The 14,868-nt window shown below is 47.5% G+C and overlaps 1 protein-coding gene across 1 annotated transcript in view; it reads right to left on the bottom strand.

Annotated features, from left to right (window-relative positions):
- The window catches only part of SNX17 (sorting nexin 17), a 216,076-nt gene that overhangs the window by 116,750 nt on the left and 84,458 nt on the right, over window positions 1–14,868 (bottom strand). The window contains exon 5 of the mRNA XM_063916496.1: window positions 12,478–12,588. Coding sequence (XP_063772566.1) covers window positions 12,478–12,588 — 111 coding nt within the window. The remainder of the gene's footprint in view (window positions 1–12,477; window positions 12,589–14,868) is intronic.

Raw genomic sequence — 14,868 nt, 5'->3', positions numbered from 1 at the left:
CTGGCTCCGCAGGAGACATGGGCACTCTAAGACTTTATATGGGTGTGCACTGGCTCCTCCCTCTATGCCCCTCCTTCAGACCTCAGTTAGAGAACTGTGCCCAGAGGAGACTGACAGTACGAGGAAAGGATTTTTGCTAATCTAAGGGCGAGATACATACCAGCCCACACCATCCACACCGTATAACATGGAATATACGAAACCAGTTACCAGTATGAAACAAAACAGCAACAGCCAGAGACCGATCAAAACTGTAACATAACCCTTATGTAAGCAACAACTATATACAAGTCTTGCAGAGTTTCCGCACTTGGGACGGGCGCCCAGCATCCACTACGGACTACGAGAAAAAGATTTACCGGTAGGTTTAAAATCTTATTTTCTCTTACGTCCTAGAGGATGCTGGGGACTCCGTAAGGACCATGGGGATTATACCAAAGCTCCAGACCGGGCGGGAGAGTGCGGATGACTCTGCAGCACCGATTGAGCAAACAAGAGGTCCTCATTAGCCAGGGTGTCAAACTTGTAGAACTTTGCAAAAGTGTTTGAACCCGACCAAGTAGCTGCTCGGAAAAAGCTGTAATGCCGAGAAGCCTCGGGCAGCCGCCCAAGAAGAGCCCACCTTCCTAGTGGAATGGGCCTTTACCGAATTAGGTAACGGCAATCCAGCCGTAGAATGAGCCTGCTGAATCGTGTTACAGATCCAGCGAGCAATAGTCTGCTTAGAAGCAGGAGCGCCAACCTTGTTGGCTGCATACAGGACAAATAGAGCCTCTGTTTTCCTAACCCGAGCCGTCCTGGTTACATAAATTTTTAAGGCCCCGACCACATCAAGGGACTTGGAATCCTCCAAGTCCCCCGTAGCCACCAGCACCACAATAGGTTGGTTCATATGAAACAACGAAACCACCTTAGGTAGAAATTGAGGACGAGTTCTCAACTCTGCCCGATCCACATGGAAAATCAGATAGGGGCTCTTGTGAGACAAAGCCACCAATTCGGACACCCGCCTCGCAGATGCCAAGCCCAACAACATGACCACCTTCCAAGTGAGAAACTTTAATTCAACCGTTTGAAGAGGTTCAAACCAGTGCGATTTAAGGAACTGTAGCACCACGTTAAGGTCCCACGGTGCCACTGGGGGCACAAAAGGAGGTTGGATGTGCAGCACTCCCTTTACAAAAGTCTGGACTTCTGGCAGAGAAGCCAATTCCTTCTGAAAGAATATAGACAAGGCCGAAATCTGCACTTTAATGGAGCCTATCTTTAGGCCCATATCCACTCCTATCTGCAGAAAATGGAGAAAACGGCCCAGGTGAAAATCTTCCGTAGGAGCATTCTTGGCTTCACACCAAGATACATATTTCCTCCAGATACGGTCATAATGCTTCGCAGTCACCTCCTTCCTAGCTTTGATTAGAGTAGGGATGACTTCCCCCGGAATACCTTTCCTAGTTAGGATTTGGTGTTCAACCTCCATGCCGTCAAACGAAACCGCGGTAAGTCTTGGAACAGACAGGGCCCCTGTTGCAACAGGTCCTCCCTGAGAGGAAGAGGCCACGGATCTTCTGTGAGCATTTCCTAAAGATCTGAATACCAGGCTCTCCGAGGCCAATCTGGAACAATGAGTATTGTCTGCACTCTTGTTCGTCTTATGATTCTCAATATTTTTGAGATGAGTGGAAGTGGAGGGAACACATAGACCGACTGAAACACCCACGGTGTCACTAGGGCGTCCACCGCCACTGCCTGAGGGTCCCTCGACCTGGACAATACGGCCGAAGCTTTTGGTTGAGGCGTGACGCCATCGTGTCTATTTGAGGAAGTCCCCACCGACTTGTTATCTCTGCAAAAACTTCTTGATGAAGTCCCCACTCTCCTGGATGGAGATCGTGTCTGCTGAGGAAGTCTGCTTCCCAGTTGTCCACTCCCGGAATGAAGACTGCTGACAGAGCGCTTACGTGATTTTCCGCCCAGCGAAGAATCCTGGTGGCTTCTGCCATTGCCGCTCTGCTCCTTGTCCCGCCTTGGCGGTTTACATGCGCCACAGCCGTGGCTCCTGGCTTAACCATATTCCCTGATAATTTCTTCCTTGTGTGACTGCTCCCCATCCTCGGAGGCTCGCGTCCGTGGTCACTAGAACCCAGTCTTGAATGCCGAACCTGCGACCCTCTAGAAGGTGAGCACTCTGAAGCCACCACAGGAGAGACACCCTGGCCCTGGGGGACAGGCTTATTTTCTTGTGTATTTGTAGATGGGACCCTGACCACTTGTCCAGAAGGTCCCACTGAAACGTCCTCGCATGGAACCTGCCGAACGGGATGGCCTCGTAGGCCGCCACCATCTTTCCCAGTACTCGAGTGCATTGATGAACGGACACTCTTTTTGGTTTTAGCAGGTCCCTGACCATGTTCTGGAGTTCCTGGGCTTTTTCCGTTGGGAGAAAAACCCTCTTCCGTGCCCAGAACCATGCCCAAAAATGACAGTCGAGTCGTCGGAATCAACTGTGACTTTGGTAGATTCAGAATCCAGCCGTGTTGCTGTAGCACTCTCAGGGAGAGCGACACACTTTTCAGTAACTGATCTCTCGATCTCGCTTTTATCAGGAGATCGTCCAAGTATGGGATAATTGTGACTCCTTGCCTGCGCAGGAGCACCATCATTTCCGACATTACCTTGGTGAAAATCCTCGGGGCCGTGGAAAGCCCAAACGGCAACGTCTGAAACTGGTAATGACAATACTGTACAGCGAATCTCAGGTACGCCTGATGAGGGGGATAAATGGGGACATGAAGGTATGCATCCTTTATGTCCAGTGACACCATAAAATCCCCCCCTTCCAGGCTGGAGATCACCGCCCGGAGAGATTCCATCTTGAATTTGAACCTTTTCAAATACAGGTTCAGGGATTTTAGATTCAGAATGGGTCTGACCTGGTTGAATAATACCCCTTCGCCTGTTGTATTAGGGGAACCTTGATAATCACTTGCTGTTGACACAGCTTTTGTATGGCAGCTGAAACTATTTCTCTCTCTGGGGGAGAAGCTGGCAAAGCCGATTTGAAAAATCGGCGAGGAGGCACTTCTTCGAACTCTAGTTTGTAGCCTTGGGATACAATGTTGACTGCCCAAGGATCCAAATCCGACTGAACCCAGACCTGGCTGAAGAGTCGAAGACGTGCCCCCACCGGTGCGGACTCCCTCAGCGGAGCCCCAGCGTCATGCAGTGAATTTTGTAGAGGCCGGGGAGGACTTTTGTTCCTGGGAACTAGCCGTAGCAGGCGTTCTTTTCCCTCTACCACTACCTCTGGCAAGGAAGGAAGAGGAAGAGCCCCGACCCTTTCTGAACTTATGCGACCGAAAGGACTGCATCTGATATTGAGGTGCTTTCTTTTGCTGAGGGGGAACGTAAGGCAAAAAGGAAAACTTACCCGCGGTAGCTGTGGAAACCAGGTCCGCGAGTCCCTCCCCAAATAAAACCTCACCCTTGTAAGGTAAAGTCTCCATATGTCTCTTTGAATCGGCATCACCTGTCCATTGGCGGGTCCACAGGGACCTTCTAGCCGAAACTGCCATGGCATTGGCTCTTGAACCCAACAGCCCAATATCTCTTGCAGCCTCTCTCATATACATTGCTGCGTCCTTAATGTGACTCAAGGTCAACAAAATACTATCTTTATCTAGGGTGTCAATGTCAGATGACAAGTTATCTGCCCACGCTGCAATCGCGCTACCCACCCATGCCGACGCTACTGCCGGTCTGAGCATTGCACCCGTATGTGTATAAATTGATTTTAAGGTAGTTTCCTGTCTGCGATCAGCAGGATCCTTGAGGGCTGCCGTGTCTGGAGACGGTAGTGCCACCTTTTTGGACAAGCGCGTTAAAGCCTTGTCCACCGTGGGCGAGGATTCCCATCGTAATCTGTCCTGTGAGGGGAAAGGATACGCCATAATAATTCTCTTGGGAATCTGCAGTTTCTTGTCTGGAGTTTCCCAAGCCTTTTCAAATAACTCGTTCAGCTCATGAGATGGGGGAAACGTTACCTCAGGTTTCTTTTCCTTAAACATGTGTACCCTCTTGTCAGGGACAGAGGGGTCATCTGTGATATGTAAAACATCCTTTATTGCAATAATCATATAATGAATACTCTTGGCCACCCTTGGGTGTAACCTTGCATCATCGTAGTCGACACTGGAGTCGGAATCCGTGTCGGTATCAGTGTCTGCTATCTGGGACAGGGGACGTTTATGAGACCCTGAAGGGCCCTGTGACACAGTCAAAGCCATGGATTGACTCCCTGTATTATCCCTGGACTCTGCTTTGTCCAATCTTTTATGTAATAAAGTCACATTTGCATTTAAAACATTCCACATATCCAACCAATCAGGAGTCTGCGGTGCCGACGGAGACACCACAATCATCTGCTCTGCCTCCTCCCTAGACGAGCCTTCCGCTTCAGACATGCCGACACACACGTACTGACACCCCCACACACACTGGGATATACGTATATGGGGACAGCCCCCCAATAAGGCCCTTTGGAGAGACAGAGAGAGAGTATGCCAGCACACACCCAGCGCCACTGGAAACAAAGTCCCAGTCTGTGCAGCGCTTTTATATATTATATATACATACACTTTTTTGTGCCAAATAAATGTGCCCCCCTCGTTTTTGCCCTCTGTTACTTGGTTCAGCAGGGGAGAGTCCGGGAGCAGCTTCTCTGCAGTGTGCTGTGGAGAAAATGGCGCTGGTTAGTTCTGGAGGATCAAGCCCCGCCCCCTCGACGGCGGGCTTCGGTCCCGCTCAATTTTTTTATACTGGCGGGTTTTAATAATATACTGCCTCCGCAGTATCTGATACCTGTGCCAGTGTTATTTGAGGTAATTATTGCTGCCAGGGCGCCCTTCCCCCTGCGCCCTGCACCCTTGCTGTGCCTTGTGTGTGTGTGTGAGCAACGGCGCGCAGCGTGACCGCTGCGCGGTACCTCACTGAAGATCTGAAGTCTTCTGCCTTCTTATACTCACCCGGCTTCTATCTTCCGGCTCTGTGTGGAGGACGGCGGCGCGGCTCCGGGACGAACAGCGAGGACGACACCTGTGTTCCGACCCTCTGGAGCTAATGGTGTCCAGTAGCCTAAGAAACAGAGCCTATCACTTAAGTAGGTCTGCTTCTCTCTCCTCAGTCCCACGATGCAGGGAGTCTGTTGCCAGCAGTGCTCCCTGAAAATAAAAAACCTAACAAAATTCTTTATCAGAGAAACTCAGGAGAGCTCCCTGTAGTGCACCCAGTCTCCTCTGGGCACAGGATCTAACTGAGGTCTGGAGGAGGGGCATAGAGGGAGGACCCAGTTCACACCCATCTAATGTCTTATACCAGCTCACATCACGAACATACCGCAAGACATGGCCTTCGGCAGAATACCAGCCCACGGTATGAAAACATACAGCCATATGCCGATAGAATATGTAACCCAACCAATAATAAGGAAACACATGCCATGGCATGAACAACGTCAGCGATAGCCTGACAGAGAAGAAACACCACAAAGTGCAACCAAATCAATAACTGCAGACACAGTACGCACAGGGACGGGCGCCCAGCATCCTCTACGGACTAGGAGAAAAGGATTTACCGGTAGGTACTAAAATCCTATTTTCTCTTACGTCCTAGAGGATGCTGGGGACTCCAAAAGGACCATGGGGACTATACCAAAGCTCCAGACCGGGCGGGAGAGTGCGGACGACTCTGCAGCACCGATTGAGCAAACATGAGGTCCTCATCATCCAGAGTATCAAATTGGTAGAGCTTAGCAAAAGTGTTTGAAACCCGACCAAGTAGCCGCTCGGCCAAGTTAAGCCGCCGAGACACCACGGGCTTCCGCCCAAGAAGAGCCCATCTTCCTAGTAGAATGGGTCTAATGGGTCTCCCCCGACTTCGGTAACGGCACTCCAGCCGTAGCACTAGCACACGGAATCGTATCACAGATCCAGCATGTAATAGACCGCAGAGACGCAGACGCCCCAAGCATGCTGAGAGCATTCCGGACAAACCGAGCCTCTGTTTCCCCAAACTGAGCCCAATTGGCGACATAAATCTTCAAAAGCTCTGACTGCATCGAGAGACATTGAATCAGCCAATGCTGAAGTTACCACAGGCATCAAACTAGGCAGATTCTTGATAAACCCCGAAAACCCTTTTCGGCAGAACTACTAACCGAGTTCTCAATTCTATCCACTTGGAAGATCAAATAGGGGCTCTTGTGAGACAAAGCCGCTACATCCGACAACCGCTTTGCGGTCGCCCAAAAAGCAAAAGCATGACCACTCTCCAAGAGAGAAAGTTTAACACAACCTTTAATAAAGGTTCCAACCAGTGAGACACCACGTCAAGAGCCCACTGTGCCAATGGGGCACCAATGGAGGTTGGATGTGCAGTACTCCTTTCACCAAAGTCTAAACTTCCGTAAAGGTGAACAATTCTTTTTTTTTTAAATTTACAAGGCCAAACTGCCCTGAAACGGAGCCTAACTGTAGGCCTGCATCCACACCTGCTTGCAAAGAACGGAGAAGAACGACTCAGCTGAAAGTCTGCCGTAGGAAGCTTCTTAGATTTACACCAAGACACATATTTACGCTAAATACGGTGTTAAGGCTTCGCCGTTACTTCTTTTATAGCCTGAAGAAGTGTGGAAATGACCTCACTGGGAATACCCAATCGGACTAGGATATGGCGTTCAACCACCACGTCGCCAAACGCAGCCACGGTAAGTCCTGATACACGCCTGGATCTTGCTGTAACAGTTCCTCCCGCAGAGGAAAAGGCCAGGGATCTTCTATGAATAAATCTTGAAGCACTGGATACCAAGTCCTCCTTGGCTAGACCGGAATAATGAGGATCACCGGAACCTCTGTTCTTCTTACGTTTATCACCTTCAGCCGAGTGAAAGCGGAGGAGACACATAGACCGACCGAAAACACCCAAGGTGTCACGAGGGTGTCCACTGCTATAGCTTGAGTGTCCCTTGACCTGGAACTATATTCCTGAGGTCTCTCGTTGAGGCAAGACGCCAACATACCCAAATGAGGCACTCCTCGAAGACTTGTCACATCTGTAAAACTTCTCGATGACGACTGTATTTCTCCCGGCTGGAGAGCGCGACTGCAGTGGAAATCTATTACTCTGTCGTTTACGTCCGGAACTAAGACTTTACCAGTCTGTCCACCCAGCGGAAAACTATTTCAGCTTCTGCCATTGCCGCTTTGCTCCTTGTTCCGCCCTAGCGGCTTACTTACGCCACTGCTGTGAAGTCGTCCGTCAGAATTAACACGGGCAGATCATGAAGTTAATTGAAAACAGCTCTCACTTCAAGAAAGCTTATTGTAGACAAACTTCGCAGTTTGACCTTTTCCTCTGGAAATACGTCCCATGCAAGGACTGCTACCCAGCCACGGAGATCTGCATGCATGGACACCAGGATCTCATCCTGGATCCCGAACCTTCGTCCCTCTAGGAGGTGAGAACTGAGCAGACACCGCAGGAGCGATATCCTGGCCATTAAAATTAGATTCCGGTGCAAGTGCCGGTGAGACCCGGACCACCTTCCCAACAGGTCCCGTGAAAACCACTCTGGCATTCGACCTGCTCATTGAAAAGGCCTCTTAGGCTGCACCCAACTTCTTCATCAACGGAACATACTAATGGAGTGGCACTGCAAATCTGATCCGACTCAGGATCCTCAGCCCTCTCTTCGCAGGAAACCACATAACCTCAACCGTTCAGTATCTACCTTGATACCACCTCCGACATCTGCGGCGTTAGGAACAACAGCCCTTCCCCGTGTTGAAGAACCGTCAGAGAGAAACAACGATTTGCACCACTTGTTTCTTAACCTCGCCTCAAGCAGGTGAACATTTCAGTACAGAATAACAATGGCTCTTACTATTGCAAGAAAACCATCATACAACCATCACGCCAGTGAAATGTCAAAGACAATCCTGGCCATTCCTCCAGGTAATCTGAATGCGTAGAACGACGCATGTAAACTTTTTTTTTTTTTTTTTATAACCGGGACAGGAGGACAAGGCTTTGAACCTGACGCACCTCTGGTATGGCGTCGCGTACTACCTCCCCCTCCAGAGGGGAAACGGCGATATCCATTTGAAAATCAGAGAGGGAAACATCTGTAACACCAGAATGTCCCCCTCTGGATTCTATAAGTAACTCACCGGTCCTAGTCCATTCCTGGACTAACTGAAAGTAGTAACCGAGTCCTCACCGAAGCGGGGTCCCGCCATATAGACTCTGCGACATGTGGTGTATGTGATAAAAAACAGAAACGACCTCCTCTTCTGCGAACCTAACAAGGCTGCAGACCTCTTACCTGTTCACCTTCCACAGGCTGTACAGAAACGGAGAAAAAACAGAACTGTATCTAACCGATTAAAATGACTGCATCCCACAAAAGAATGCGTCACCAACCGTTGTGAGGGAATCTAACTCCCGAAGTTAGACTTACCAGGAATATCCACCGAGATTGACTGAACTGAGGCATCCCCCCAAACAGCGGTACACCGTCCCAGGGAAAAACTCCAGTATCTCTCGGAGTCAGCCTCAGCAATCCCCCGGTCACACATCCTGCATTCAAACGACAGCCTGCCGCCATGTTATAGAGAAGACCAACATAAGGAAGCTCCCCTCTCTCTTTAGGGTAAATCTATCTGAAGACTTACTGAATCCAAACACTCTCATGTGCATGAAACGCAAATAAGCCCACAGTATAGAAATAAAATATCACTTCGCTTTCCTGTATACGATCCTTTGTGACAGGGCCCCGTGTCGACCAGGAGTTAACTTTCACAGTATTCTATCCGTGGCAGGAAAAGAATAAACATTCGGACGCCTTGAGAGGATGTGATACCAACCCGTCACGGCCGACCTAGAGCTTTATCAACAGAGCGACCAGCACATGAGAGAGAATACTTTACTTCAGTCGACATTAGAAATCGTAATGTAATACACAAATACACACGTATCCCCTATACGGGTGGTCTTCAGTATGCCGACTGACGGGATCTCGGCGCACAGTATACCGGCGCCGGAATCCCGACAGCCGGAATACCGACACTTATTCTCCCTCGTGGGGGTCCATGACCCCCCTGGAGGGAGAATAAAATAGCGTGGCCACCGTGCCCGTAGCGTGGCGAGCCCGCAAGGGGCTCATTTGCGCTCGCCACACTGTCGGTAAGCCGGCGGACGGGCTCCCGGAGCTGGTATGCTGGTCGCCGGGAGCCCGACCGCCGGCATACCATACTGAACCCCCCCCTATACATATATATACAACATAAATATAAGTGGATTGTCTCGACCCGTAGGGTCCCTAGTGACAGTATTGTGTACTGTATGTGTATGACTGTGTGCTGACGTGCCCCAGTTGTAAATCAGACAGGAAACCATATGGTCGACAGAAACCCTAGTATTTGTCGACAAACCGGGAGTAGTAACCAGGTAAAATAACCATCTGGCGACCCCGAGAGGTCCGAGTAGAAATTACCTAAATAAACTTTCTACGACTCTCCCACCTACTACCATATCAGTGCTTGAGCCACATGCCCAAGGAACTGTACCAAACATATATATACAAATATATATATACATACTGACGTAAGGCAGTTACAGCCTGTTAAGTTACTCTCAGTAAAACAGTTGGTGCCGACAGGGTTGCCCGCATACAACTGTGTCACCCAAATAGTGTTCCCTTCAGCCAAGTAACCAACTACCGACCTGCTGACACTGCATAAACTGCTTCGAGGACCCATAGGCGTCAATGATGCAGACAGCGATCCCCCTTTAGTGACAGAATACTGAATCCTGTCGACATATGTCGACTAAAAAGGTCTAGTGGGCATCCTGAGCAGGGAAACCCAGGGTACAAGGTATCCTCCCATTTAAGCCCCTAAGTGTTATAATCTAAACACTGTGCCCCCCTCACGATTGAACAACGGCGAAAAATGGCGCTGAAAGGATTGAGAGGATGAAGCCCCGCCCCTTCAGCCCGCTAAAATATACCTTCTCTTTCCCAGCGGGGGACCTTATACAGTGTCTACACACTGTATATAAAGGTCCACATCGTTAAAACAGTGCTCATCATGCTGCCCAGGGCGCCCCCCCCCCTTGCGCCCTGCACCCTTGTGAGCCTTCGGGGCGGGAGAAGTGGCGCGCAGCGCTGCTTCATGCTGGCGGGGGACGGGACACGGACCACCGTAATATATATATATATATATATATATATATATATATATATATATAGTACACCCTAACCAGTGTATAACACGCAGCCCAGGGCGCCGCCCCCCCCCCCCTGCACCCTCATGAGCAGTCGGCGCGGGAGTCCCTGTCGCGTCTCATTCGCTATGCTGGCGGGGGTATGGGACCCGGTGCCCAGGCACCGAGAAAGCCTTTTAATGCCAGCCTTGTGTGAAAAAATCAGTAACTTGCTGCCCAGGGCGCTCCCCCCCACCAGCGCCCTGCACCCTGTGAGTGCGTTGGTGTGTGGGAGCATGGACCGCTGCGCTGTACCTCCGTTACTGAAGTCTTCTGCCGTCACTGAAGCCTTCTGTTCTTCTAATACTCACCCGGCTTCTGTCTTCTGTGAGGGGGGTGACGGCGCGGCTCCAGGAACAAGCAGCTAAGCGCACCAAGTGATCGAACCCTCTGGAGCTAATGGTGTCCAGTAGCCGAGAAGCAGAGCCTTTAACTCAGAAGAAGTGGTTCTGACTTCTCTCCCCTCACTCCCACGATGCAGGGAGCCTGTAGCCAGCAGGTCTCCCTGAAAATAAAAAACCTAACAAAATTATTTTCAGAGAAACTCAGGAGAGCTCCCCTAGTGTGTGACCCATCACTCCTGGGCACAAAGTCTAACTGAGGTCTGGAGGAGGGGCATAGAGGGAGGAGCCAGTTCACACCCAGTTTAAGTCTTTATAGTGTGCCCAGGCTCCTGCGGATCCGTCTATACCCCATGGTCCGTTTGGAGTCCCCAGCATCCTGTAGGACGTAAGAGAAAATTGTATTATGAAGCTGTTCACGATCTATATCTTAATATTATAAATCACTTGTATTGCGCCATTGTTTTTTACAATAAATTCACTCAGGATCAGCGGGTAAATTCAATAGACCTTGTCACGTGTCTGTAAACTATCCGCTGCAGCAGTTGTTACAATGTTACTGAATACTACATACTTATTATTCACAGCTCGGCATTTATGTCACTAAGCCTTTAATGCTGGACAAATATAATCTGTGTTATACAGTTACTGTGAATACTCCAATTATTTAATTTAGCACAATGTACATATTAAAATCAATAGTTACATTATACACATTTATCACTGAGTTTTAAATAATATTTATTAATTGTGCTTCATCTCCTTGAGTATTTGTGTAGTATGGTATATACTTTACTAGTCTTATTGATGTGTCACGTAATCTCTCATGTCTATAAGTGCACATAGGATTACTATAGCGAAAGTGCTTTATACCTAAATAATAATCCTGCAGGAATGGGCGTCCTCCTGATGATTTTATGTATAGTGAAGTACTTCTATTGCATAGGGTCCCTGTCTATAGTCCGCACTGTAATGGATTTCGCCGTATAGTGATTTTAGATAAGGCACATATAGCTACAGTGATCAGCTTATAGTCAGTACACGTCAGAACAGGTCACATTTCACCTGCCTATGCGCATTTCGCTTTGTAAAAGCTCTCTAAAGGCTATAATGAGCGGCGCCCGTCACCCGTGACGGCTATAAAGGGTGCTCAGACCAATAAGAGGTGGTCCGATTACGTTAATTCCAATAATAATCGGACCCCAGGAATTCAAACCCTGTCCGTTACCTTCAAACAGTACAACCCCCTGATATCTCATGCGGGAGAATTATCCTTCAATCAGGATCAGACATGGGGAATTCAAACCCTCAGTGTGTGGCTGTTAATTAGCGCTTTCATATGGGGGAGTTACTCCCACCTCTGTGTATTATGAAGGCAGTCTGTTTACCGCATACCCCGCAGCATGCATGCATATATACACAACTATAGTTAACCATACACTGTGTGGCATGGAATCTCTTCAGTGCTTATTATTAATACATATTCCCATTCAACTCTAATTAATCTCTTGATGTATATATTTTAATAATTAGATTTATAAACATGATATGTGTATCACCATATACACTCTCTGGTGCTGAAGTTTTCTCTTTTACAGGAATGGGAAAAGGTCTCCTTCCCAGTGGAGGAACCCAGCTATTGTGTGGCCACACTCTAAGATATCTCACAGTGTATGGCAATGATATACTGTATGTAGGGTGTCAGGCTGTCGGTTGAAATGATGGTCGGTCTGACAGCCATTTTATCTGACCGTTTATACCCAGTGCAAGAAAGTTCATTTTGAAATCCACAATCAATGGAGACAGAAGATCTCACCTCCAGCACATCCTCAGTCTGGTCAGATGTCAGAATGGAGACTTTCACCTTCTGCCCATTGGAGAGGAAGACTTCCAGCTGGACCTCCTCTGTAGGGATCTGTTGAGTCTCCTTCAGAACGTTACAGAAAAAAACACATCAGAATTACCACAAGCTGTGACCTCAGTCCAGCTGCCATTACTTAGTCCTGGAGTACTATTATATCGCCAAGAAAAGGAAGAGATTTGTCCTGGGTGGTGCATATATAGTAATAAAATTATAACTTTTATTTCTAACATATTAAAAGTGGTGTGATGTAGTATTAAACCTGCGGAATAAAATATAGATATAGTTATGTGTAGAAAAGAAGGAAAATGTGCTAAAAAAAACTGCTGTGTACGGTACACCCACCGTAATGTTTGTATAATAAATACAATTATGATCAAGAGGACGTTGTATTGTATTTTCTTATTTTCTTGGTACACCGATGAGTCATTTTTTTCAGGATAAATAAATTTGCTTTGAACTTCAATATCAGTTGTTTGATATAGTTAAGTCCTAATACCACAGGTTAATAGAACAGCGCCGTGACACGTTTATATATATTTATCAGGTCTGGGTTTATCACACATTAAACCATAGGTGGACATTTGCTATTTAACATGTCAGCCACATAGAATCAGTTCAAATCTTCATGTGTACCACACGAATTATATGTAGAATGACTGTATGCAAATCTGCATCAATCAGCGTATTTAGGTTTATGCACGGTCACATCCCTCATGTGCCGCCCCTCAGACTTTTGTGGCTGACAGGATTTCCCCACTAACAGAACTAATTCATCACTGTCAGTCCCTCACAGAAAGAACTATGGGTGTATAATACATCCTCAAGCTAACATATTTAATGCACCACAGTATTATAATATAGTGGGCATCGCCTTGCACAGCATAACAGCCGACGCACGTTTCAAGCTATAGCTTTATTATTTTTGCCTGCATTAAGCTATACTGCGAAACGTACGTCAGCTGTTATGCTGTCTGCATTGATTACAGAATTAGTTTTCTTAAACTGGGGATACACGATCAGATAAAATGCCTGTCAATACAATACAATATCCTATTGATCATAATTGTGTTTATTATACAGACATTACAGTTTGTGTACCATACACAGCAGTTTTCTAATCACATTTTCCTTCTTTTCTGCACATTACTATATCTATATTTTATTTTGCAGGTTTTAATACTACATCCCACAACTTTTAATATGTGACAGATAAAACAAATATTTTATTAAGGTCTATTTGTGCACCACCCAGGACAATTTGGTTTCTTTTCTTGGCGATATAATAGTAATCTATTGTCATCTAGCTAGCACCCCCCCCCCCCCTATAGTTATTCTGTGATTTGAAGTAGAAAATTAAGACATTAGGGGTTAAAATCTGAATATTCTGATAAAACGTCCTGTACAGTTGAGTTCAACCTTTAGTTAAGAACTGTAATACCCACAGCAGTTCTAAAAGATAGAGGAATAACCTGGGGAAATCATGATCACATTACACCACAATTCACAGAGGAATCTAGATTACACCAGACACAACGTATACCAGATCCAACACCAGAGATCTCTGGGAGTCTCTATGTTACACTAGACACACTGTATACCAGAACCAATGCCAGAGATCACTGGGGGCCTCTATGTTACACTAAACACACTGTATACCAGAACCAACACCCGAGATCACTGGGGGCCTCTATGTTACACTAAACACACTGTATACCAGATCCAACACCAGAGATCACTGGGGGCCTCTATGTTACACTAGACACATTGTATACCAGATCCAACACCAGAGATCACTGGGGGCCTCTATGTTATACTAGACACATTGTATACCAGAACCAACACCAGAGATCACTGGGGGCCTCTATGTTACACCAGACACATTGTATACCAGATCCAACACCAGAGATCACTGGGGGCCTCTATGTTACACTAGACACACTGTATACCAGATCCAACACCAGAGATCACTGGGAGCCTCTATGTTACACTAGACACACTGTATACCAGAACCAACACCAGAGATCACTGGGGGCCTCTATGTTACACTAGACACACTGTATACCAGATCCAACACCAGAGATCACTGGGGGCCTCTATGTTACACTAGACACACTGTATACCAGATCCAACACCAGAGATCACTGGGGGCCTCTATGCTACACTAGACACACTGTATACCAGATCCAATGCCAGAGATCACTGGGGGCCTCTATGTTACACTAGACACACTGTATACCAGAACCAACGCCAGAGATCACTGGGGGCCTCTATGTTACACTAGACACACTGTATACCAGATCCAACACCAGAGATCACTGGGGGCCTCTATGTTACACTAGACAC

Source organism: Pseudophryne corroboree, chromosome 4 (genome assembly GCF_028390025.1).
Source record: "Pseudophryne corroboree isolate aPseCor3 chromosome 4, aPseCor3.hap2, whole genome shotgun sequence".
In the NCBI taxonomy this organism is placed as follows: Eukaryota; Metazoa; Chordata; class Amphibia; order Anura; family Myobatrachidae; genus Pseudophryne; species Pseudophryne corroboree.
The sequence above is the reverse complement of the archived record's forward strand: the minus strand, read 5'-3'. Positions and strand labels throughout refer to the sequence as shown.